We start from the raw sequence: 25,401 nt of genomic DNA on the forward strand, positions 1-25,401 counted from the left end.
TGAAATCCTTTCCACAGAGTATTGCAAGTTTACAGGATCAGGACTCAGAATCAAGAAAAATAAGAGTTGTGGAAAATGGCAAATTTTGAAAACAGTTAATTTAAACTTAGTTCAACTACAGATTTTTAATGGTCATTGCGAACACCCGAGATGATTCTTCCTGAATCTGTTTCATGCTCTATGATCCAATTTACTGTGTAATGTAAGAATGACACATCACTGTTAGACTGTTAGAACTGTTGATTTGCTCCTGACTTTGCATATAGTATTCAGTATTATTATTTTACAACCTCAAATATAGAAATACCTCTTATAACTGTTATAACAATGACTGAAGCCCTTTGAGGCTTCTCTTACAAGTGGATTTAATTTGATTTTATAAATATAAATTACCTTTAATAGTTGGATGCATGTTTTCTCAATAGACAGCAGTTTTTGCAGCAATTCTATTATAGTACACTTACAAATTGCTCATTATTGATTACCCATTTCTTTATCATTGACTGAAAAAATCACGTCTGAATATTCTTTAATCTTTTATTATCATTACTTTTCTTATACTATTTGATATATAGGATGAGTGAAGAGAAATTAGATTTTAGAGGATAAAGGGGACAGAAATATATGATACACAAATTTAGCTTAGTGTGAAGTCTTCATTTTGCTTCAGTAAGTCTAAGGAAAAACACAAAAATACTGGATCAATACTTTTTAAAAAAATAAACCATTTTTAGTCCCAAGTATAATGACTCTACCTGAATAGCTTGGACTACTTACAGTTAGAAGTTATCAGTAATATCACCTTATATACTCAAGACCTTATGACTTGTTTTTATTCTTCTTATTCACAGAGCAAATTGATGGTTAACCACTGTCACTAATTGCCAGAGCCCTTGCACTCAGACATGTACATACCAGCCAATACAAAGGCAATTCTTGGCCTAACTTCAACCCAGCAGAGCAGCCACTTGCAATCACTAAGCAGACAGAGAATCAAATTGCCTCTACGTCTTATTAATACAAGTTGAGATGATCTAAAGGAAAGGAATTGGTGTAGGTGAGGACCTATCTCTTGAAGATTTGAAGAAGATTTATGGTGTGTGCTGTTGGTAAATTGTTGCTATATTTCCACAACAAACCTATCCTTTGGTGCTATGAATGTGTTTACAATGAAGATTAATGACAGAGTACACATTTTTAAATAACTTTCTGATGTTTTTGTATATAGAATGTATGGGAGCTTGCCATTCAATCTGGTCAGTGGCATTCTAAAATTATCTGAATGCATACACCTGTGTTACACTACATTGGCTTAGATTATAGTCTTTTTCTTGTTCCCTACTATGTTTCTTCTGTCCTAAAAATCCTCTCAGATAGCCAACTGAGAGCTATTACCCAAACCGAAAACAGTTCTAGTTTCCAAATATACATCAAAGCCACTAAGTGACCCACACTGAGTTTTTCCTAAACACAAAATTGATTTATATCATATGCGTGCCCAGCTGATTACTTGTAGGATTATCCTTTCCACCTGACTCCAGGTGCCTGTTCTGCCATGTCATTCTCAATATGACATCTGTAGAAGTTAAATACTCCTCTCTTAGAGAAAAAGATCCACTACTTTATCCCAATTGCACATTACTATTGACAGTGGAAAACTGTCCTACAGTTGGAATCTCATTTTACCTAACTCACAATGACTGGAAAATAGGTTTGAGGGAAGATGACTCCATTTTTAGAGAATCTTAGATTATTCTGGTATTAAATTTGAAACAGTAATATTATAAATTCCCACTTCTAAAACTTCACTGAAGTTAATGAAAATTACCGATTTTCAGGGTAGTGCAGCTTCTTTGTGTCCCATATGGACATTACTCTTATACTTAGTACAGTTATTTAAAAATCAGAATTCTGTGGACTCGCTTATCTGTTTCTTTTCCTGCACATTTAAAAGTATAATAACTGCTTATGTGCTCAAATTAAGACTTATGTTAATCTTTGGCTTATTTTATTATTTTATTTTTACTTTGTTATTTGCTTTTATATTGTTTAATAATTCTTTATATGTCACCTATCAGTATCACTCACCATTCCTTTTATATCATCTACCAGTGTCAATCTTCATTCTGTGATTACAAGTATTAATAATACCTGTAGTCTTTGTAAGAGTACAGGTAAGGTAAGTACTACAGGTAAGGTAAGAGTACAGGTAAGGTAAGTACTATTGTAAATTTTATAGATGAAGAAACTGAAGAAACACAATGATAAGCTACCCACAGCTAGTAAGTTGTGGGGAATTTAATCATGTATGTAAAGAATAATTATCTTGGCCAGGTGCAGTGGCTCAAACCTGTACTCCCAGCACTTTGGGAGGCCAAAGTGGGTGGATCGCCTGAGCTCATGAGTTCAAGACCATCCTGAGCAACATGGCGAAACCTTGTCTCTACAAAAAATACAAAAATAAGCCAGGTGTGGTGGTGTATGCCTGTAAGCCCAGCTACTTGGGAGGCTGAGGTGGGAGGATGGCTTAAGCCAAGGAGGTGGAGGTTGCATTGAGCCAAGATCATACCCCTGCATTCCAGCCTGGGTGACAGAGCCAGACCCTGTCTCAAAAATTAGATAAATAAATAAAAAGAATAACTATTTTTCTTGTAAATGTAGCAAAAGAAGGCAAAGTATTCATGGACATTTTCCTACTGCTTTACATCCTAATCACTTATAGATAGAACCTAGAATAACCAAATAAAGAATAAATTTAAAATTGCATGATATGAAATAAATGAGGCAGCCTTCTCTACAAGTTGAAATCATAATATTTTGCATGAATTGCCTAAAATACTTGCATTAGCTTTTTACAACTAAAAATGTACTAATCTTAGGTTGCTTATGTAAGTGTTAACCTTAAAAAGTTTATGTATGTGCTAATTTAAACCAACAGAAGGCATTCTCAGGCCACTTAAAATAATCTCAAGGCAATATATCAGGATATAAGTTAGGATATTTTACAAAATCCAAGACAGAACAAAGAATCAGGAGATGTAAGGACTTCTAGGATTTAGTATGAGTTCTGGCTTTTATTATGAGTTAGAGAGGAAGCCATTGAAGGATTTTGCCCAGTTATAGCAGTTAATTCTCTTCCCTTGCCTTTATATATTTAAAACGTCAGGGATTGGCCCAACTTGAGGTAAACTTTGACTTGGAGATGCAAAGGATTTTGCTAGGATCTGATCCTTCACTTGGTGCTTCTCAGTTCTGCTCTTGTCTGTGAGCAAATTACATCAACTCAACTAGAGTGAAGTTCTGTGGTAGCTTTGTGACCTAGGAAAAATTAATTGTGTGAATGACTGACACATTTCCAATCAAATTAATCTCATCATTTTCACTTCACTGTCCAAGAAATGATCTCCCTCTCTTTCCTCTTTCCTGTTGGGCTTGAAGCTGTGAAGAGGTAAGTTTGCTGCAATCAGCAGCCATCATGCTACTCTATGAACCCTCTGACAGATAGATGCTCATCCATGAAATCAAGCATTCATTTCATTTCCATTTATTGCTATTTCTGCTTATTTGACTTTCTTTTAAACATACTTCCTTTACAGACACACAGGTATGCCAGTAATAAAGTAGGCTACATGTATTCTCACTGATGTCCCATAAGAGACACAGAACATCTGTGCAATAGTATTAAGGTTCTATATACTACATAATAGTAAGCAACAGTATTAAGGTTCTATTTGGTGGTTCTTGCTAGATTACCTTTCAATCCTCAACCAAGAAGATAGAATGTCGTAATTGACTTTTTCCAGATACTGTCCATCTCTGGAGCTGGAGAAAGTAGACAGGTTAGTGTTGAAAGAAGGAGGGCCTCACATTCCCATGAAAAGCGTGCATGGAGAAAGGTGGATACAATAGATATGTGAGTGTAGGGCAGAATGAGAAATCCTATATACTGAGTTGGAAAATATGAATGTCCATGCAAATTCAATACTTTTTATCTTATCATAATGAAAATATCGCTTCCTCAAAAAGAACTTTCCTGGTTACTCTCTAATGACTCATATTTCACAACCACTACCAACAACCACTCTCCAGCACATTAATTCTTACAGTTAGCTTCTAACAGCATATAAAAATGTTTTGATTAATTGTTTTATGTTAATCTGTGTCCTGTCCCATAAAAGTTTAACCTACAAGAGGAAGGATATTATCTCTCTTATTCACTGCTATTTTCTTATATGCTTAAAACAATGTCTGCCCCATTGTAGATACTTTACAAATATATGCTGAATAAAATGATGAACTGACAAATATAAATAATACGTATATATGTACATATATATGTATATGTATTAATTAAAGCTTTTGAGGCTCCGTATGTACCAGAGTACTAATTGCTCTATCTTTATTACACCAAGAAATTATCATAGGTCTATGGGCCAGACAATATTATTACTATTTTGCTGAAGAGAAATGTGAAGCACAGAGAAATTTTGTGGCATGTTCATAGCTACATAGGTAGTACACAACAAAGATGGGATAGCAAGATGAAAACCCAGGGTCGTCTGATTAGAAAGTCCACATTATTTACCACCATACAGTACTGTCGACATCAACATTTAGTCTCTTTCCATCATATTGCATCTGAATAGAAAGGAGGTAGCACATGAAAGTATTGCTTCTAATTTTATTTTTCCTCTGCAATAAAAAAGCAAATGTAATTAACAAACATTAGCAAATACCATATGTTGCACATTTCCATATGTGACACAGGATACACATTTGATTAAGATATAATTCTGCCCAGCAGAAGGTGGGGGAAAGAAGAGGAAGAAGAAGAAATAGAAAATATAAGTTGAATCTGATCCTTCATATGATTTTTACTCCATGTATACTTTTACTGAAATGATAGCTTGTGCACATGCAAGGACTGACTATGCTATTCCAAGGTACTTTCTATGGGTGAAGGAAAGCAGAAGGAAAAGGAGGGGGGAGAAGGGCATGAATCTCCACTTCATGAAGGAAAAAGCACTTTGGTCCCCAAATATCGCAGAAAAAAAGTCAAGTAAGTGGGAGGAATGTTATACAGGGGAGCAGAAGTATGTGTTTTGCATGGAGACCTCGTTTTAGCAATACCTTTTTGCCCTTCTGCTTCCAAATCTTATTTGCCAGTTTAATGCCTTTATATAAAGTCCTAATGATGAATGAAAATCTTTCAAGTGCTGTTGCCTCATTAAATGCATTATTTATTAATTTAACTTCTAGTACTCTCGATAAAGAGCCAGTGAAATGAGTTGTTGAGTTCCAGGGGAAAAATGAGAACATAATTTTGAATATATATACACACACACATATATATATATATATACACACACACACACAGAGATCATAACTGGATTACATATAATAATGATATCAATATGTCTATCAGTATTGGAGTTGGATTCTGGTACTTTCTCTTGTGGGGTTCTTGTGTTACAGTCAGCATAGATTTCTGGAGCATTCTTCTGTTGATCTTTTGGTGGCATCAAACTGTCTTAAGTGGTGTGGGAGATGCTATTTCTGCCATGTGAGAATTTGATGGTGTAATTAGCACAAACAATCAGAATGCCATAGGTGAGTCACCCAAATCACCACAGAGTGCCCCTTTCCTGCCCACATAAAGTCATCATTATCAGAGTTTACTCTTTTCTTCTCTGATTCATTCTCAATATCAGTCATGTGGGGCTTCTCAGTCATTCTTTAGATCAGGCTAGATTTAGGACGCAACATTCAGTGATAGCTCTTGACCTGAGCTGCTGATGACCACTGCCCTGGTCTCGCAAGAGGACCAATCTTACATGTGGATGACAGTGCACAATACGATGGGCAAACCACGGTATCATGAAAAATATCGGGCTCTTCTTCCAAACCAGGTTGTTCACGCTGATGACATCAACATACCCAAATCATGATTTGCTGGTTACGAATAAAGCATTGCAAAAACCACACTGGCCCGGAATAGCAGGGATCTTCACAAAACTAAGAAAAGTTCTGGTTATTCTTCCACAAATTCAGTGCAACATTCGGTTGGTAGGGCACGGTGGGGGACCAGGAAGAAATAGAGATTTAGCCAAGATATGCCCCAAAGCCACTGCTTTTCTGGACTCAAACCAGGGGATTAGGGAAACAACATTCCCCAGCTTCTATGCAAAGAGCTAAAGGGAACACAGACTTAAATATTATGACATGAAAGTTACTTCACTTGATGAAATTACAAAATCATTGGTAATTGCTGAGAATCTCTCACCTCTAGGGTTTTACAATGCAAAACCCCACTACTAGAGTTAATGCGCTATAGTCAATCTCTCTTCTATGAGGGAGGGTTGTCAGGGAGTGGGATATGGTGTTGCCTGGGAATCCCTAAAGAAGACAGACAGGCACAAAATGATGGAGAAGGGCACCAGAGAAACAATCTCATCAAACTACAATTACTTTATTCTTTGGCTGATGGTTTTGTCTGCCTTTCAGACTTTGGGTAATGAAGCTAATGAGTAGCTGTTGGGGTTTTACTATCCATTTCCTCATTCTGGAACCCTCAATTCTAGGAGGATATCCCACCCCATTATTCTTAGAGCCTCTTTCTTGATTTCTTCTCTCCTTCCATTCCTCACTTTCCTCTCTCTGTGTGATGTTCTTTTGGCTTAACTGCCAGGAGCATCTGCTGCAGGTCTCAGGGTAAGAGAGTGGGCAGGTGGGCACAGACTGATAGAGAAGTCTGAGATCATGACATTCCTTCCGTATTCCAGGAAAAGTTGTTGTAATAGGATAATAGAATAAAACCAAGTACTTTTGGGGACCTCTTCGTTGTGAAATATTTTCTTATCTGGATTCAGAGGTTATGCCCTTTGAGTGAGAAAGGAAGGGGGAAAAGAGCTTTTATTTAGCTCTTGTGCTAGGCAGAGTTCTAAGGTGACACTCACTGACCCCTTGTGATTCCCTTCTCTCAAGTGTGGATGAAACCTGTGTATAAGATGGGATACAAGTCCCGTGTGTAGGACTGATTTGTTGACTTTCAGTTTATAAAAAAACTCATTATTCTGGATGGACCTCACCTCTTCATGTGAATGCTTTATGAGAGGATTAAAGCACTAGAGACTCTGGCTCTCCTGCTGGTCTCAAAGAAAAAGTACATTGTCATGAGTCCTCAACTTAAAGGAAATTAATTCTGCCACATTCACATGAAAGAGAATCAGAAGCTTTAGACAAGGCCACAGCCCCGGCCAACTCCCTGATGACACAGTCATAAGATCCTGAACCAAGGACCCACATCCACTGGGCCCAGACTCTTGATCCATGGAAACTGAAATATAATGAATGTGTACTGTGTTAAGACTATAAGTTTGTTTAACTGATTATACAGCAATACAAAAGTAATACAGATACCTTCAAATGAAGGCCAATACTGACCTCACTGGGGCTACAACAAAGCACTTTACATCCAAAGGCAGAGAGGGACACAGCAATGCAGAATTCCAGCACACTTAAGAGGAGCACCATGCCATCCGTACCCTAGGAGAAAACTCATAACAAGGGAATGTGAGAAATGGAGATGACAAGTGAAAACATTTACCAGTAACCACAATGTCATAAGAGAAAAAGCACTGGCTGGGAGTCAGGAAACCTGCCTCCCAGTGGCAGCCATTCCCTTGACCAATTCTTGATCTGCTGAAGTAACTTCTCACTTTTTTCACTAATAAAATAATCACAGACATTTATTCCCTAGTTCAGTACCTCCCAGTGCTATTGTGGGCACGGAAGATGAAAGTGCTTTAAAATGTTAGGAAGGTAGTATAAAGATAATTGTCATCATATCCTATTGAGTACTAGAAATTCATATCATTGAGAAAATACTATGATTCCATATCTTAGTGATTGTAAGCAGAGTAATGGTCCCCCAGGGAGGTCTGCATCCTAGTCCCCTAATCCTCAGCTTCTGGGGATTTGAATGCAGACCTCCCTGGGGGGACCATTGTTCTTTTTGCACAACAAAAAGAATTAAATTTGCAGCTGAAATCAAGGTTGCTTATTAGCTGGAATGAGAGAATTTTCCTGGATTATTCAGGTGGGTTCAAAGTAATGACAGAATCCTTATAAGTGGAAGCAAGAGGCAGAATAGAGTTCAAGAGAGTTTTGAAGATGCTGCATTGCTTGATTTGAAGATAGAGGATGGGATGACAAACCAAGAAATGTAGGCAGCCTAAAGAAGCCAGAAAAGGCAGTAAAACTTATTGTTGCCTAAGCCTTCAGAAAGGAGTACGGCCTTGCCCACACTGATTTTAGCCCAGTGAGATCCACTTTGAACTTCTGACCTCCAGAAACAGAAGATAACCAAACTGTATTGTCTTGAGACACTAAATGATTTTATATGGTTCTGCCTAATGATTTGTAGTAATTTGTTACAGTAACAATAAGAAGCTAATACAACAATGAACATCAAGTAGGTCAGTCTTTAATCCATCTCCCCAGAGCACTGGCTTTAGGGCTAGTCTTCAGCCAAGAAACATAGTCAAAATTTGGAGAACAATTGGGCAGTACACTTATTTCTATTAATTTTACCCCGGATTGATGCAGGGATTATCTGGTTTAAATATTCTCTCTTTTTCTCTCCATGGTTAGGGATAGTCCCTCTGTTGCGGAAGAGCCAATAGACCAAGAGCTCAGGATATGAGTGAGGCAGACTTAAGGAGACCTTGAGAATATTTGCATTCATTGCTTTTTTATTTTCTTGTGCCTTCAACAGCTGTGGCGGCCTCTGTGTTTCAAACATTGTTGTAGGCACAGAAGATAGAACAGCAAACAAAACAGACAATTCCCCTGTCTTCAAGGATTTTACCATCTAGAAGTGTAGACTAGAAGATGGCAAGCTTTCCGTAAAGGCCAGATAATGTACATTTTAGGTTTTGCAGACCGTAAGGTCTCTGGCACACACATTCAAACCTGTTATTATACACAAAAGCAGCAATACACAATATGTAAATAAATGGGTTCGTTACATTTCAATAAAACTTTATTTACAAAAACAAATACAGGGCTGGACTTCCAAAAAACATAGCATGTATATAGACCTGTGGACTGATTGTGCAGGTGCCCAGGCAAGAATAGACCCGTTGCTTCAAATCCCAGGAAGCCCTTATGGAGGTCCCCTGCTATAAAAACAGGCATAAAAATGTTTACACAATTAACAGGAATTCATCATGGACTCTGGGAAAGGTGATTGAAATGAACGCAGGACCAGCTATGTAATTTATAGACTCTCTTATTAAAATTACATATATATCTTAGCTTGAGCTATACGAAACTGCTGTCTTTCTAGGTTAAGTATAGTTGATCATTGGCAATTTCACATGGTTCTGCCTAATGATTCCAGGTGGTAGACTCTAACTACTTTTTTCTAGAGCTCAACTTTTTCTGGCCTCTTTAATAATTATATGCTTTCCAGCATTTCTATCTTTTTCTTCCAGGAGAACCCAAGTTCCTTTGTGGTAGGGAACTATTCTCTTTCTTATGTCTACCGGGGTGCCAACCCTGTGATGAGGCATACACTATGGGCTCATAGACCTGTGGACTGAACATAAAGGTGCCCAGGCAAGAAGAGACTCATTGCTTCAAATTCCAGAAAGCTCTTATGGAAGTCCTCTGCTATAAGAACAGGCATAAAAATGTTCACATAGTTAATAGGAATTCATCATGGCCTCTGGGAAAGGTGATTGAGATGGATGCAGAACCAGCTACATAATTTACAGAGTGTCTTGTTTAAAATTTTTAAAAATAATTTCAAGATAGCAACAGCAGAGCATTAGACCAAGCACAGGGCTCTTCTAACTCTGAGGTCCTGAGTAACTGCACAGGTCCCATGCCCACAAAATCAGCCCTATGAACCTGGCCAATTCCAGATTTTGTCTCTATCATTGTGCCATTAAAGTCTATGAATGAAGAGAGCCTCATAAACTAAAAGTAAGGTTCTTCTTCGGGATAGCAATAGCAAATAAGAGGGAAATTAGAGACAAGAAGTTCTACAATTGAATCTTGCTTTTGCCAATTTCTAACTGAGTGACATTGGGAAAATCTGTCAAATTCTCAAAAGAAACTTTGTTTTCTTATCTTGAGTGAGTGGCAAGAAATAAAATTACTTACTATAAAAAGCATTAGATATCTCAAGGGAAGTAAATTAGTTTCGCAAAGACACCTCAAGCGGTTATTTTGGTGTGACTACGTAGCCCTCAAGACTATGTGGGATTAGCTAGAAATGAAGTAAACAGAATGCAGTTGATTCTATCTAGTAAGTTAGGAAGAGTGTTGAGTTTCCACATACACATGAGGGAAGGGCACAGTGAGGAAAAGAACTAAGCAGCAAGGCGAAAGGCTGAAAGTTCATAGAGAGGAAAAGTAACCAAAAATTTGGTGGTGTTGAAAATGACCAATAGGCTTTTTAATAATAAAGATTTGGCTGGGCACAGTGGCTCACACCTGTAATCCCAGCACTTTAGGAGGCCGAGGTGGGTGGATCACCTGAGGTCAGGAGTTCAAGACCAGCCTGGCCAACATGGAGAAACCCCGTCTCCACTAAAAATACAAAAATTAGCCAGGCGTGGTGGCACATGCCTGTAATTCCAGCTACTTGGGATGCTGAGGCAGGAGAATCACTCGAACCCAGGAGGTGGAGTTTGCAATGAGCAGAGATTGTGCCACCACGTGCATTGTGAACTGCACTGCACTCCAGCCTGGGCGACAAGAGTGAAACTCCATCTCTAACAACAATAATAATAATTATTATAAAGATAAAATTGTGCATTTTAGTCTGCTGTGATGTGCTGCAAGAACTCTTCCCCCCACACTTACCCAATGGCCCAAAACATCAAGAAGTTTTATTACTTACAAAATATTGTGTAAGTGGCAATTTTCAGAATAAAGCAATTGAGATAGCATTGAAATAAGGACAACTGGTACAAAAAAAGTAGTAAAATTCAGAATGGAGATTGAGAATTTTTCAGCTGCCACATGTTGAGGATAAAAGTGGTTAATGTTGCAAGAACATCCAAAGATGTGGGAAAGGATACTGAGTTACCACTTATAAAATACTGTTCAAGACAATTTTACTTTATTATTTGAGAATAGGTACTGACATCTTTTTTTTTTTTTTTTTTTTTTGAGACGGAGTCTCACTCTTTTGCCCAGGTCAGACTGCAGTGGCACTATCTCGGCTCACTGCAAGCTCCACCTCCTGGGTTCACGCCATTCTCCTGCCTCAGCCTCCCGAGTAGCTGGAACTACAGGTGCCCGCCACCACGCCTGGCTAATTTTTTGTATTTTTAGTAGATATGGGGTTTCACCGTGTTAGCCAGGATGGTCTCGATCTCCTGACCTCGTGATCCGCCCACCTCGGCCTCCCAAAGTGCTGGGATTACAGGCGTGAGCCACCGTGCCTGGCCGGGACTGACTTTTTGACCCCATTTTTAGAGGGGTCTGGAGGAGATAACAGTAGACACTGCATCAATGTTTTAAAATTAAACAGAAAAATTTATGCAAAATGCCCAGCACAGTAACTATTAAGGAGTAGGTGTTCTATAACTATAAGCTTTCTTCCCATTTTGCCTCATCACATATAGAGGAAAAATAAAGACAGAGATGAGATGTGTACCTGACTCCTAAATGAAAGATTATTCTATTTCTCAATCACTTCCAACTTCCAAAGTCATTCAGCAATTAGGGAATGTTAATTATTGTTGTTGCCAGAGCCAGCACTCCCCCAAACTTGCTTCTATGATAATATCTCATGAAAAGGGAAAACACTCACCATTAAAATGGACATAGTCATGTAACAATTACTTGACAACTGATCGTGGTTACAGTAATGGTAACGGAATGAATAAAACGTCAAGCTTATTGCATTGATTAAGATCCCTGATATAGCCAAGACTGAACTGGTGATATTCATTCCTAGACTACCTCCAAACTAGAAAGAAATGAAAATTAATTAAGCAATCCAGCATCATCCTCAGATATATCTCTATTAATTACTTTACACTGCTGTCTACCTTTATCTTGACTATTGCAATAGTCTTCTAACTTGTCTCCTCATAGTGGTTTCAACTCTGATCTCTCGCCAAAACACAAATATGATCCCATTATTCTCCAGCTTAAATTCTTCAGATAATTCCTGTGAGCAGATGAGATAATCTCCAAATCATTTATCAGGGTTTTCAATGATTTTTTACATATTAGCTTGACAGTCATGTCTGTGTCCTTCCCTGCTATTCCTTGCTTCTGGTGCCCGATCTCTTATCATTGTTCTAAACACTGCTTGCCTCTCATGCCTCTCTACCTTTTAAGTTATTTTTCTCGGTTGTGTATTCCTTTTCATACCTTCTCTTCTCATGGGTAAGGTAAGAAGGCTTTTTATAAGTACTAAAATTACACAGGAAAGTGTGAAGAGTGTAGTGTGGCTGCAGGTCCCGGCAGACACTAGGAAGTTGGGTTAGGCCAGATTTGGAAAACCCATATTGATCATGCTCCAGAGTTTGATATTTATCTTTTGAGTGAAGAAAACTCAAATACAGTGTTTAGCCAGAAAAACCCTTGTTGAGATCTTGGCTTTTGCATTTTATTGGCTTTATGAAAGGCTTCTTGACATGAGAGTTACATTTTAAATTTGCTGGTTCTTATGTAATAATTTTATTGTGAATTTCTTATATTGAAAATTCAAAATCGCTTTTGGATACAGTTGGAATTTACTTTTTTATTTTTTTCCTTTTTGAGACGGAGTCTTGCTCTGTTGCCAGGCTGAAGTGCAGTGGCACGATCTCAGCTCACTGCAACCTCCGCCTCCAGGGTTCAAGCAATTCTCCTGTCTCAGCCTCCTGAGTAGCTGGGATTACAGGCACCCGCCACCATGCCCAGCTAATTTTTTTGTATTGTTAGTAAAGAAGGGGTTTCACCATGTTGGCCAGGCTGGTTTCAAACTCCTGACTTCAAATGATCCACTTGCCTTGGCCTCCCAAAGTCCCAGGTTTACAGGTGTGAGCCATGGCGCCCGGCCAGAATCTACATTTTAATCAATCGGTCAATAAACATTATGCCACACCAATACTTTATGTGACTGTTATGGGCTGAATCCCAAGCTGCAGAGTTTTTCTGAGTGATCCCACTTCATACTTGTTCTCAATAATTCTCTACATCTTCATAAAGATTCCCTCATTGACTACCTTGACAAAATATCCATTATTATGTCAGTAATTCTATCATTAGCCTGATTACAATTTTTGAAAGACAGATTCTGCTAAGTAAAATGCAAAATCGCTCCTGATTTTTTAAAAACAAACAAACAAAACCTGTTTTATACCCTGGCAGAATACATTATTGATGAATCCTTTCCTTTTGACACCCCCCAAAAAATATTACTCACCAGAACTTTTGTTGTTCTAATTCCTGCTGCAACTGATAAAGATCCTGAAATAATAAACTAAGAATGAGAGAAAAAAATGGAGATAAAAAGCTTTAAACAAGTATTGGAAATCACAATTTAGTAAACTTTATTCCAAATTAGATAGATATGTATAAACAGGTCAATTATCTTTTCTCTTTTCCCATAAAGAACGAGAAATTCTGCCAGATGAGTCCATCGGATAATTTATCAAGCCTTTCAAATAACAGCTAACTGGAATAGCAAACTATTAAAACTGTTTGAAGACACTGAAAGATAAAGCTTCCAAATTCCTAATAAGAAGTAATTCATATATGGTATTAATATTGAATACAATAAACAAAAAATGTACTAAAATAATTCTCATTGAAAATATGTTTAAAAAGTTATAAAATAAAATAGTAGCACATAAAATTTAGTTCCCAATTATTTGATAAATAGAATATACTACTTCATCTGAATCCATCAATGGGGCAATTATTTTTCATTTAGCCAAAATAGCTAGTCAATTTGTTTGGACTCTCTACCTTATAATATTCCATTATTAGAGTTTTTTTTATTTCCTTTACAAATTTGATCTCAGATGATTCAAAAATTATATCTTAATATAAATAAACTGGACTAATAAAATAGCTCAATAAACTTCTTTAGTTTCCAAATACCCAGACATAGAGATGATTCTTGTTATCTAAATCACCATTGGAAAAAAAAAAAACAGTGGAGCAAATCATCCATCATGTAACATAAAATGCATCATGAACATTTGGGATGTTCCTTCAACTCTACAAAGGTTTTTAATATTGAAATATTCTAATATATGTAATAAATAAATTTAAGAAAAACATGTGTTAATTGCTATTCATGTTTACAGTGTTGATAGGGTAGGACGTTTAATACAATCCAACATTATTAGTGACTTAAACATTATTGGTAAAATATAAATAATTATACTTTCTGTAACATGATAGAACATCTGCCTCAGTCTACAAGTCTTTATCATGTTTAATGATTAAAAAAAGGTAGGACCATTTTATTAAAGTCAAAATCAAGGTAAACATGTAGACTATTAGGTATTACTATTTGGGGTATATTAACCAAAATAATTATATAAGAAAAATAGTTGAAACAAATGGCTAAAACTACTGTTATTTAAGTATGAATAACATATATTGCAAACATCCAAGAATATAAACTAAAAAGTACCATAAACTATTTAAAAAATTCAGTAAAGCACCTTGGAAAAACGTTATATACAGAAATTAGATATACATATTAGAAGTGTGTATGTATGTTTGTGTATTTGAAGATAGGATTGAATAAAGAGACTTCATTTACCACAGGAAAAAATATGTATATAGTATCTCAGAGGAAAAAACTTAACAAAGAATGTCAAACATAAATAGGAATAGAACTGAAGAGGCCAAGGATAATAGAAACTTACAGCTGGCTCTTGGTACTGGTACTTATACTGTAAAAGGGAGAAAAGAGAGGCACTTTGCAGGTGAAGTTCGGAAAAAAAGGTTGAAAGAATAATGGAAGGTAGCAGCAAAAAAAGGTTTTACCAATTTACTGCATTTACCAATCTGGTTCAATGCCTACAAGAGTCTGAGTGATGACTCAGTGGACAAACACAGCTCCTGCAGTTCTTGGTAATCTACTGAACACGTGTGGAAGGCTAAAACCATGTAAGCTGGTTTTCAATGTGATCTTGAAAAGAAAATGGACATGAAAGCAGAAACCTAGGTAGTTACATGGATGTGATTCTGATAATAGAGTGACCCTATTTGAACCCTGATCCTGTACCAAACAGTCGCGATCTTGAGCAAGTTACTTAACCTCTCTTCATCCATAAAATGAAGATAATGAGAAATCCTCCCTCAAAAGTTTGTGGTGATGATGTTAAATAAAAAGTACACATAAAAAGCACTTAGCAGAATGTCCAGATCATAGTAAGAGTTTAATAAAAAGCTATTATTGACATTGGTAATATATATATTATATATATAGGTTATATATCATATGTATATATATATATATATATATATATATAGCAACTTTCCAGAGATGGAACAGCGTTTGCTGTCTGTTATGGTTAATATTGAATGTCAACTTGATTGAATTGAAGGATGCAAAGTATTATTCCTGGGTGTGTCTGTGAGGGTGTTGACAAAGGAGAATAACATTTGAGTTGGTGGACTAGGAAAGGGAGACCCATCCTCAATCAATCAGCTGCCAGCATAGCCAGAATAAAAGGAGGCAGAAAAACATGGAAAGACTAGACTCATTTAGTCTTCTGGTCTTAATAAACTGCCCTTTATGTATATATCTATCCTATTAGTTCTATCCCTCTAGAGAACCCTGACTATCCTATTAGTTCTATTCCTCTAGGGAACCCTGACTAATACAGATTTTGGTACCAGGAGAGGATCTAGAAAAACAGAATATTAAGGATGGAGTTCTTTTTCTGGTTTTGCTCCTAAGTTCACTGGACAAAGTGATGAAATAAAATTATGAACTCAGGGATTCTAACTCTAAGCTTCAGAAGCAGATACTGAGCCTTAAATCTTCTAAGATTGCCCGGAGTAAGAGTCTTATCTTCTGTAGAGAAAGAGCTGAAATTGTGGACAATCAGACATAAGCTTTTATCATGCGATTTGCTGACCTGCAACAAAAGGTGCATGCATAGACTCACCAGGTGTCTACTGTTAAAGCGAGAGCACTGATTGAAAAAGAATGGGACCCTGCAACTTGGAATGGGGATGTGCAGTAGGACCTTGATGAAGCTGGGGACACTGAGCTTGTAAACTCTCAGGGGCCTTTTTTTTGCCAGAAAAAACAGCTTCCCCATCACCAGTAGTGGCAACACCCCCTCCCTAACCCACACTGCCATCAGCCTTTTCACCTTTGTCTAAGGAGATAAACCCTGCACTGCCTAATGCAACAGTGATGTGTTGTGGGAAGTCAGGGACCCCAAACGGAGGGACCGGCTGAAGCCATGGCAGAAGAACGTGGATTGTGAAGATTTCATGGACATTTATTAGTTCCCCAAATTAATACTTTCATAATTTCTTATGCCTGCCTTTACTGCAATCTCTAAACATAAATTGTAAAGATTTCATGGACACTTATCACTTCCTCAATCAATACCCCTGTGATTTCCTATGCCCATCTTTACTTTCATCTCTTAATCCTGTCAGCTGAGGAAGACGTAAGTCACCTCAGGACCCTGTAATAATTGCATTAACTGCACAAATTGTACAGCATGTGTGTTTAAACAATATGAAATCTGGGCACCTTGAAAAAAGAACAGGATAACAGCAATTGTTCAGGGAATAAGAGAGATAACCTTAAACTCTGACCGCCGATGAGCCGGGAGGAACAGAGCCATATTTCTCTTCTTAAAAGCAAATGGGAGAAATATCACTGAATTCTTTTTCTCAGCAAGGAACACCCCTGGGAAAGAGAATATGCGCCTGGGGGTATAGGCCTATAAATGGCCCCCCTAGGTGTGCCCGTCTCTTATGGTTGAGGCTGTAGGGGTGAAATAGACCCCAGTCTCCCATAGCACTCCCAGGCTTATTAGGAAGAGGAAATTCCCACCTAATAAATTTTTGGTCAGACCAGTTGCTCTCAAAACCCTGTCTCCTGATAAGATGTTATCAATGACCATGGTGCCTGAAACTTCATTAGCAATTTTAATTTCGCCCCAGTACTGTGGTCCTGTGATCTCACCCTGCCTCCACTTGCCTTGTGATATTCTATTACCTTGTAAAGTACTTGATGTCTGTGACCCACACCTATTCGCATACTCCCTCCCTTTTTGAAACTCCCTCATAAAAACTTACTGGTTTTTGCAGCTTGTGGGGCGTCACGGAACCTACCGACATGTGATGTCTACCCCAGATGCCCAGCTTTAAAATTTCTCTCTTTTGTGTACTCTGTCCCTTTATTTCTCAAGCCAGCCGACGCTTAGGGAAAACAGAAAAGAACCTATGTGACTATCGGTGCAGGTTCCCTGATAGTGATGGCCTCTCCTCAGGCATTGCCAAGCAAGACAATGTTGATTCTCCTTAGGACCCACCCCCAAGGCCCCTGTTTGCTTCTAGACCTATAACTAAAGTCCCAGCAGGCCCCTAGAGGTGAGGTTCAGAATGCGATACAGAAGAAAGTGTGCTACACTTGAAAAGAACTGCTTGAGTTTTCTAATTTATATAAGCAGAAATCTGGAAAACAGGCATGGGAATGAATATTAAGGGTGTGGGATAATGGTGGAAGAACATAGAGTTGGATCAGGCTGAATTTATTGATTTGGGCCCTCTAAGCAGGGATTCTGCATTTAATGTTGCAGCTTGCAGAGTTAAAAAAGTTCTAGTTTATTTGCTTGGTTAGCTGAAATATGGATTAAAAGATGGCCCACTGTGGGTGAGCTGAAAATGCCTGATCTCCTTGGTTTAATGTAGAGGAAGGGATCCAAAGGCTTATGCAGATTGTGATGAAGGAGTGGATTAGTCACTTTAAGCCTATTCATCCCTGCTGGGAGGGTTCAGAAGATATACCCTTGACCAGTACTTTGTGAAATAGATTTGAGAGGGCAGCACTTGCATCCTTGAAGAGCTCTGTGATTGCCCTTCTCTGTATGCCAGATCTTACAGTAGAAACTGTAGTCACTCAACTACAAAATTTAAATACAATAAAAATAATTGGATCTAGAGACAGCAGGGGCCAAATGGCAGCACTCAGCCATCAAAGGAAAGGTAGGCATAGCTACCATAATGGACAGAAGAGGCAAAGCAGCAATCAGAATAGTCTGACTTGTGTAGAGCTCTGGTATTGGCTAATTAATTACAGTGTTCCTAGAAGTGAAATTGACAGGAAGCTTACCGAATTCTTACTTAATTTACATAAGCAGAAAACTTCCAGGTCGAGTGGACAAAACACTAATTTGAATTATAAAAACAGAGAATCGCAGCCCTACTATCAATTTCCAGACATATGCCATTTTACAGACCCAGAACCCCTTGAATGAAAAGGAGGCCAGGTCCTCTTAAAGAAGGATCCCACTACACTACTGACAATTTATGTTGTTAATCTTTCTCCCATCCTTCCTCAAGGAGACCTCTGGCCTTTTACCAGGTAACTGGATTGGGGAAAGAAAGAAAAAATGATCAGACCTTTTGGGAACTACTGGACACTGACTCTGAGCTGACATTGATTCCAGGGGACCCAAAAAGTCACTGTGATCCTCCAGTTATAGTAGGGGCTTATGGAGGTCATGTAATTAATGGAGCTTTAGCTCAGGTTCAACTTACAGTGGCTCCAGTGGGTCCCCACACTCATCCTGCATTCATTTCCCCAGTGCCAGAATGCATAATTGACATAGACATGCTTAGCAGCTGTCAGGACCCCCACACTGGCCCCTGACTCATAGAGAGAAGGCTACTATGGAGGAAAAGGCCAAATGGAAGCCATTAGAGCTGCCTCTACCTAGAAAAGCAGTAAATCAACAACAATATCCCATCCCTGAAGGGACTGCAGACATTAGTGCCACCATCAAGGACTTAAAAGATGCAAGGGTGATGATTCCCACCACATCCCCATTCAACTCTCCCATTTGGCCAGTGCAGAAGACAGATGGATCTTGGAGAATGACAGTGGATTATCATGAGCTTAACCAAGTAGTGACTCCAGTTGCAGCTGCTGTACCAGTTGTGGTTTCATTGCTTGAGCAAATTAACCCATCTTCTGGTACCTGGTAAGCAGCCATTGATTTGGTAAATGCCTTTTTCTCCATTCCTGTCTATAAGGCCCACCAGAAGCAATTTACCTTCAGCTGGCAAGACCAGCAATGTACTTTTACTGTCCTACCTCGGGGGTATATCAACTCTCCTCTGGCTTTGTGTCATAACCTTGTTCAGGGAGATCTTGATCACTTTTCCCTTCCACAAAATACCACACTGGTCCATTATATTGATGCAATTATACTAATGGGATCCAGTGAGCAAGAAGTAGCAAGCACACTGGACTTATTGGTAAGACATTTGCATGCCAGAGGATGGGAAATAAATATGACTAAAATTCAGGGACCTTCTACCTCAGTAACATTTCTAGGGGTTCAGTGGTGTGGGGCCTGTCGAGATATTCTTTCTAAGGTGAAGGATAAGTTGCTGTATTTGCCCCCACCCCCTACAACCAAGAAAGAGTCACAATGCCTAGTGGGCTTATTTGGGTTTTGGAGGCCACACATTCCTTACCTGGGTGTGTTACCCAGCCCATTATTCAAGATACCTGAAAGGCTTCCAGTTTTGAGTGGGGTCCAGGACAGGAGAAGGCTCTGCAACAGGTTCAAGCTGCTATGCAAGTTGCTCTGTCACTTGGGCCATAGAACCGAGCAGATCTAATTGTGCTTGAGGTGTCAGTGGCAGAGAGGGATGCTGTTAGAAGCCTTTGGAAGTCCCCCATAGAGGAATCACAGCAGAGGCCTCTAGGATTTTGGAGGAAGGCCCTGCCATCTTCTGTAGATAACTACTTTCCTTTTTAGAAACAGCTCTTTCCCTATTACTGGACTTTGGTAGAAACTGAATGGTTGGCTATGGGTCATCAAGTCACCATGCGACCTAAACTACCTATCATGAACTGAGTGCTTTCTAACTTGTCTAGCCATAAAGTGGGGCATGCACAGCAGCATTCCATCATCAAATGGAAGTGGCATATATGTGATCGGGCTTGAGCAACTCCTGAGGGCACAAGTAAGTTATATGAGGAAGTGGCTCAAATGCTCATGATCCCCATTCCTGCCACACTGCCTTCTCTCCCCCAGCCTGCACCGATGGTCTCATGGGGAGTTCCCCAGGATCAATTAACAGAGGAAGAGAAGACAAGGGCCCTGTTTACAGATGGCTTTGCACGATATGCAGGCACCACCTCAAAGTGGACAGCTGCAGCACTACAGCCCCTTCCTAGGACATACCTGAAGGACAACGGTGAAGGAAAATCTTCCCAGTGGGCAGAATGTTGAGCACCTCATTGTGCACTTTGCTTGGACGGAGAAATGGCCAGATGTGCAATTATATACTGATTCATGGGATGTAGCCAATGGTTTGGCTGGGTGGTCAGGGACTTGGAAGAAGCATAATAGGAAAATTGGTGACAAATAAATTTTGGGAAGAGGTATGTGAATGGACATCTCCGAGTGGTCAAAAACTGTGAAGATATTTGTATTTCATGTGAGTGCTTACTGAAGGGTGACCTCAGCAGAGGAGGATTTTAATAATCAAGTGAACAGGATGACTCGTTCTGTGGACACCAGTCAGCCTCTTTCTCCAGCCATCCCTGTCATCGCCCAATGAGTCCATGAACGAAGTGGCCATGGTGGCAGGGATGGAGGATATGCTTGGGCTCAGCAACATGGACTTCCATTCACTGACCTGGCTATGGCCACTGCTGAGCGCCTAATTTGCCAGCAGCAAAGACCAGCACTGAGCCCTCAATATAGCACCATTCCTCGGAGTGATCAGCCAGCTACTTGGTGGCAATTTGATTATATTAGACCTCTTCCATCATGGAAAGGGCAGCGGTTTTTCCTCACCAGAATAGACATTTACTTTGGATATGGGTTTGCCTATCCTGCACACAATGCTTCTGGCAAGACTACCATCCAAGGACTCATGGAATGCCTTAACCACCGTCATGGTATCCCACATAGCATTGCCTCTGACCAAGGCACTCACTTGTTGGCTAAAGAAATGCGGCAGTGGGCTCATTCTCATGGAATTCACTGGTCTTACCATGTTTCCCATCATCCTGAAGCAGCTGGATTGACAGAATGGTGGAATGTCCTTTTGAAGTCACAATTACAACACCAACTAGGTGACAATACTTTCAGGGCTGGGGCAATGTTCTCCAGAAGGCTGTGCATGCTCTGAATCAGCGTCTAATATAAGGTACTGTTTCTCCTATAGCCAAGATTTGTGGGTCTAGAAATCAAGGTGTATAAGTGGAAGTGGCACCACTTACCATCACCCCTAGTGACCTACCAGCAAAATTTTTGCTTCCTGTTTCCACAACACTATGTTCTGCTGGCCTAGAGGTCTTAGTTCCAGAGGAAGGAACGTTGCCACCAGGAGACACAACAATGATTTCATTAAGCTGGAAGTTAAGATTGCCACCTGGCCACTTTGGGCTCCTCTTACCTCTAAGTCAACCAGCTAAGAAGGGAGTTACTGTGTTGGCTAGGGTGACTGACCTGGACTATCAAGATAAAATTAGTCTACTACTCCACAATGGAGGTAAGGAAGTATGTGTGGAATACAGGAGATCCCTTAGGGTGTCTCTTAGTATTACCATGCCCTATGATTAAGGTCAATGGGAAACTACAACAACCCAATGTGGGCCGGACTACAAATGGCCCAGACTAGACCTTCTGGAATGAAGGTTTTGGTCACTCCACCAGGAAAAAAAAACACAGCCTGCTGAGATGCTTACTGAAGGCAAAGGGAATACAGAATGGGTGGTAGAAGAAGGCTGTCATCAATACCAGCTACAACCATGTGATCAGTTGCAGAAATGAAGACCGTAATTGTCATGAGTATTTCCTCCTTCTTTTGTTAAGAACATGTTTGTGCATGTATACATTTGTACTAAGAAAATATCTTCATTTTATTTTCTTTCTTTTTTCTTTACCATGTGACATAAGACTTATTAACTTCATATCGGCATTTAAGTGTTGTTAACTTTAGGTAATAGCATTTGGATTGGGGATTGGTGCATTTTGGGTTGTACAAAAAATAGCTGCATTATGTTAGGCATAATTTTGGCCTTTTGTCTTTATTTTCTTTATTTGAAAATCATGTATGACTTCAGGAGATGTGTGTGGGTTCAGGTTGACAAGGGGTGGACTCTTGATGGTTAATATTGAATGTTAACTTGATTGGATTGAAGGATGCAAAATATCATTCCTGGGTGTGACTATGAAGGGGTTGCCAAGGGAGATTAACATTTGAGTCAGTGGACTGGGAAAGGCAGACCCACCCTCAATCTGGGAGGGCACAATCTACTCAGCTGCCAGTGTGGCCAGAATAAAAGTAGGCAGAAGAACGTAGAAACACTAGACTGGTTTAGTCTCTGGCCTACATCTTTCTCCCATGCTGCATGTTTCCTACCCTCAAACATCAGATTTCAAGTTCTTCAGCTTTGGGACTCAGACTGGCTTCCTTGCCCCTCAGCTTGCAGATGGCCTATTGTGGGACCTCTCCTTGTGATTGTGTGACTCAATACTCCCTAATAAACTTCCTTTTATATATATACACATCTATCCTATTAGTTATGTCCCTCTAGAGAACCCTGACTAATACACTCTCCTTCAAATCTTTCACTTCCGCTGTACACGAGTGAAGGGGAGCAAAAATTAAGCTCTAATATAAAACTCTAAACTGTCTCATTCTCAGTTTTGGAAATAAATGGAAACCCTATAATGCTAGAATAGATTCCTTGATTCTAACATAAACCCGCCTCATAAATTTTATTTTTCTTTTGTCGATAGGTAAAACTTGGTATTTTATTCTCAATTTTACTTTCAATTTGCATCAAAACTCTCTTGTGTTTTCTCTTGGGAAAAGGTTTTTAAACTTAAATTCCAATTCTAATTTTAATTTAATATTAATCATAGTCACTGTTATTAAACTTATGAAACAAAATGTATCAAATAACAATTTAATTTTCTAAGGTAACAGTTTCCTGAGATTTGATAGTCAATAGACTCTATATTAGAAACTGCCTGTTTACCAGCCACATCTCTTTTTCCTTGCTAACTAAACCATCATTTTCTTCAGTTTTTCCTGAGCTAAAAGGTAGTGTAGACTCCTCCCAGCTACAGAGGTAAATCTTAATTAGTCTAAGCCAGTAATGGCAAGTCCATTACCCTTACTGATAGTTGATTTGGGCATATGTATATAAAATATTTATCAAAAATGAGATGTGTCTACCATCTCCCCTCTGATATAGTCTGCTAGCAGTCCTTGATGAAATCCTTACACCACCAAATTAAACAATTCTGGAAATGATAAGCCCCTAATCTTGTTGTGAAACAATCAGTGCTTTCATTGCTTAAGTCATTCCAGTTTGGGTCTTTGGCAATGTGTTGCTGTAATATATCCTAACTGACTTATATAAAGTATTTAATCTGCCTAGCTTTAAGTTTTATATTATTATTACTATTTTAAATATGAGAAAATTGAGTTTAAAAAGGTTAGATACCATTCTCAAATTTACAGAATTACAAGATAGAGTTAGAATAAAATTGTAAAGATCAGGGTATTTACACCTCTATTATGTTATCTCCAATTACATCAAAAAATACCCTGCTCACCATCACTGACCCCCAAATTGTGTACCCAGCATACACAAAAATGGGACGTTCTTCATAAGACTAAATGCAACACGTATCATTTTTATTCCCATGCTAAGGCTCATCAAGGCAATCAGAATCTGCACAACCTAGAAATGATGAAAGCAAAAACTGATTATCCACCACAAAAATGGTGCTTATGCCACTCCCTTTCCAATCACTAAGCTATCCTTATTCTTTTTCATTTGATATAGTCATATGACCTTGATATTCTGTTGTCACTCTTTTTTTCACATAAAGAACCATAAATATTATCTTACCAATATTATCTCTCAGGATCTCTACCACTGTCAATCATTTCACGGTTAAAAGGAGTATGCCAGAACCAGCCCAGAGGTGCTTTTCTGATACCTAGGATGCTACTTCTACCGCAATTGTTTCTATCTTTTGTCACACACTCAGAGAAAAGTGGCCAAGGAATTAGAAAGCAATTATTGTAGCAAGGGGAAGTAACCTGAAGAAAAAGGAGTGTATACAAGGGAAGAAAAAAGGAAGAGCAAATCTGATATTTTCTTGACGTCTGGGGCCTGAGGACATGAACATGAGTAAACAGCGTTCTTAAAATAGGAGAGCTGGAGTACAATTATCTCATGGCATTAAAAATGGGTCAAAAAATTAAAACAACTTATCAAAATTTATGGGATGTAGTGAAAGCAGTGCTTAGAAAAAATTTATAACACTGAATGAATATATTAGAAAATAATGATCAAAATCAATCACCTGAGAGTCTACCTTAAGAAACCAGAAAAAGAAAAGCAAATTAAACTCCAAGCAAGCAGAAGAAAAAAAAGTAATAGTAATTAGAGCAGAAATCATAAAATTAAAAACAGAAAATTAATAGACAAACTCAATGAAATCCAATGTTTTTTTTAAAAAAAGAAAAATACATAAATAAAATCAATAAGCCTTTAGCCAGTCTATGAGAAAGAGAGAGAGGACACAAATTACTCATAAGTGAAAGGGGGAATATCACTGCAGTTCCCATAGAAACTAAAAGGATAATAAAATAATGCTACGAACAATTCTGTGCCCACAATTTGATAACCTTGAGCCAATGAATTCCTCCTTAAAGACAATTTGTCAAAACTCACACAAGAAGAAATAGGCACTCTGAATAAGCCTATAATTATTAAATAAATAAAATAAATAATTAATTAATTTTCAAAACAGAAAGCACCAGGCCTGGAAAGGTTTGGAATTCTACCAAATACTTAAAAATGAAATTATACCAATTCTTTACAGAAAACAGAAAAAGAGGAAATACTCCCTAACTCATTCTATGGAGCTAGCACTATTATCTACCAAAAAAAAAAAAAAAAGTCAAAAACATTACACGAAAAGAAAACTGCAGACCAATATCTCTGGTGAACAAAGATGCAAAAATTCCCAACAAAACATATGCAAACTAAATCTAATAGTGTATCAAGAGAATTATATACCATAACCATATGGGATTTATCCCAGATATGCAAGGCTGACTAGACATTCAAAAATCAATGAATGTAACTAATGACATCAACAAGCTAAAAGGAAGAAAAATCAC

General features: G+C 38.5%; 1 protein-coding gene across 2 annotated transcripts in view; it reads right to left on the reverse strand.

Moving 5' to 3' along the window:
- Positions 1 to 577: 577 nt before the first annotated feature.
- The window catches only part of MS4A4E (membrane spanning 4-domains A4E), a 40,977-nt gene continuing 16,153 nt past the window's right edge, over positions 578 to 25,401 (reverse strand). The window contains exons 3-7 of one of the 2 annotated variants that reach the window (XM_009460419.4): positions 13,439 to 13,495; positions 7,444 to 7,545; positions 4,586 to 4,692; positions 3,754 to 3,822; positions 578 to 675 (exon numbers count right to left, since the gene is read on the reverse strand). In XM_009460419.4, coding sequence (XP_009458694.2) covers positions 657 to 675; positions 3,754 to 3,822; positions 4,586 to 4,692; positions 7,444 to 7,545; positions 13,439 to 13,495 — 354 coding nt within the window. In that variant the 3' untranslated portion in view covers positions 578 to 656. The remainder of the gene's footprint in view (positions 676 to 3,753; positions 3,823 to 4,585; positions 4,693 to 7,443; positions 7,546 to 13,438; positions 13,496 to 25,401) is intronic. The other variant, XM_016920962.3, reaches the window with a different exon arrangement.

This window comes from Pan troglodytes, chromosome 9, assembly GCF_028858775.2.
Source record: "Pan troglodytes isolate AG18354 chromosome 9, NHGRI_mPanTro3-v2.0_pri, whole genome shotgun sequence".
NCBI lineage: Eukaryota > Metazoa > Chordata > Mammalia > Primates > Hominidae > Pan > Pan troglodytes.